The 1,846-nt window shown below is 33.9% G+C and overlaps 1 protein-coding gene across 1 annotated transcript; it reads right to left on the reverse strand.

Annotated features, from left to right (window-relative positions):
* Positions 1 to 412: 412 nt before the first annotated feature.
* On the reverse strand, positions 413 to 793 carry LOC131870390 (secreted RxLR effector protein 161-like). Its single transcript, XM_059215881.1, has one exon. It carries the CDS (start codon positions 791 to 793, stop codon positions 413 to 415), a length of 381 nt encoding a protein of 126 aa, XP_059071864.1.
* Between the last annotated feature and the right edge of the window lie 1,053 nt (positions 794 to 1,846).

Here is a 1,846-nt window from a genome sequence, read left to right on the forward strand (position 1 = left end):
CCCAAAAACTCAGAAACAAACTAAATCAAATTAAACCAAGAAGCCCCCTTGTCTTACTACTCCCCCTTTGACATCAATGACTGAACAAAACCGGTATAGCTGAAACCAAATGAAATACTTGAACAGGGGCATTAAATGAATCAAAAAGTACTCCCCCTAAGTTTGTTTTGTGAATAAATGTTGGAATAAAATCACTCCAAGCTTTTGTCTTAGAAATTCAAATGTCTCTTTTGGAAGTGTCTTAGTAAATACATCAGCAGTCTATTCTTTTGAGGACACATTCCAACATAACAACCCGATTAGTAACCTGCTCTCTAAAAAAATATACTTAATTGGAATATGTTTAGTTTGAGAGTGCAATGTACTCTGCTTCAGTTGTAGACAAAGAAATAGAAGCATGTTTTTTGCTTAGCTAGGAAACAAGACAACCACCAAGAAAGAAAGCACCACCACTCGTGCTCTTTTTGTCATCTACTGAACCTCCCCAATCTACATCACAATAAGTTGCTAGTGTAAAATCTGAACATTTAGGATACCATAAGCCAAAGTTCAATGTACCCTTGAGATACTTAAAGGTCCTCTTTACTGCTTGCACATGAGTGTCTTTAGGTGTAGCCAGAAACCTAGCAACATATCCAACTGCTTGCATAATATCAAGTCTAGTAGTTGTAACATAAAGCAAATTTCCTATCATGGACCTGTAATAAGTTTTATTTATACTCGAAGATTCATCCTCTTTACTAAGCTTACACCTTTTCACCATAGGAGTACTTATTGGATGGTAGTCTTCCATTCTGAACCTTTTTACCATCTCCCTTATATACTTGGTTTGGGAGATAAAGATACCTTTTTCAATTTGAATTATTTGCAATCCCAAAAAGAAAGACAACTCTCCTAGCATAGACATTTCAAACTCTTTCTTCATGTTAGATACAAATTCTTTGCACATACCTACACGGTCACTACCAAATATTAGATAATCCACGTAAACCACCATAATAAACATATGTTTACCTTCTTCTTTCACATAGAGTTTGGTGTCCACCATTCCTTTTCTAAAACTTTGTTGTTGCAAGTACTTATCTAACTTGTCATACCATGCACAGAGAGCTTGTTTAAGGCCATAAAATGCATTTTTCAGCTTGCACACATAGTCATGTTTGTCAGATAAAACAAATCCATCAAGATGATCAATATATACATCCTTACATAAATTACCATTTAGAAAAGCAAATTTTACATCCATCTAGAACACTTTAAAACCTTCAAAAGAAGCCAAACCAAGAAATATTTTAATTGCTTCAAGATGTGCTACAGAAGCAAAAGTCTCATCATAATCTATACCTTCCACCTGAGCATACCCTTTGCACACTAATCGTGCTTTATTTCTCACAACTTGACCTTCTTCATTTAATTTATTCCTGAAGACCCTTTTTGTGCCTATTACATTCTTGTCCTTGGGTCTTTGTACAAGTTCCCATGTCTCACTCTTCTAAATTTGCTCGAGCTCTTCTTTCATCACTTCTATTCAGTTCTTATCTTCAGCTACTTCTTCAAAACTCTTAGGTTCAAACATATATAGCAGGGAAACATCTTCATTTTCAAAATAATTAACATTCCTTCTAGTAGCTCTAATGAGTAGCCTTTTTGGTTATTTTATATGGACTTATGTTATGTTAGATTTATCATTTTTGTGACTTTGAAATTTCAGTTGTGATAGGTATAAGCCCTTTTTTGTTTAAAGCTATGAACGTTGCCATCTATTAAACAACCTTATAAATGATATGATAAATCTCTTTTAATGATATGGAAATGCTTGATTAAAATGTTGGTTAGAAGTAATATT

Source organism: Cryptomeria japonica, chromosome 2 (genome assembly GCF_030272615.1).
Source record: "Cryptomeria japonica chromosome 2, Sugi_1.0, whole genome shotgun sequence".
Taxonomy (NCBI): domain Eukaryota; kingdom Viridiplantae; phylum Streptophyta; class Pinopsida; order Cupressales; family Cupressaceae; genus Cryptomeria; species Cryptomeria japonica.

Coding starts and splice junctions, on each gene's coding strand:
- LOC131870390 (XM_059215881.1), bottom strand. CDS start 793: ATGGAAGACTACCATCCAATAAGTACTCCTATGGTGAAAAGGTGTAAG.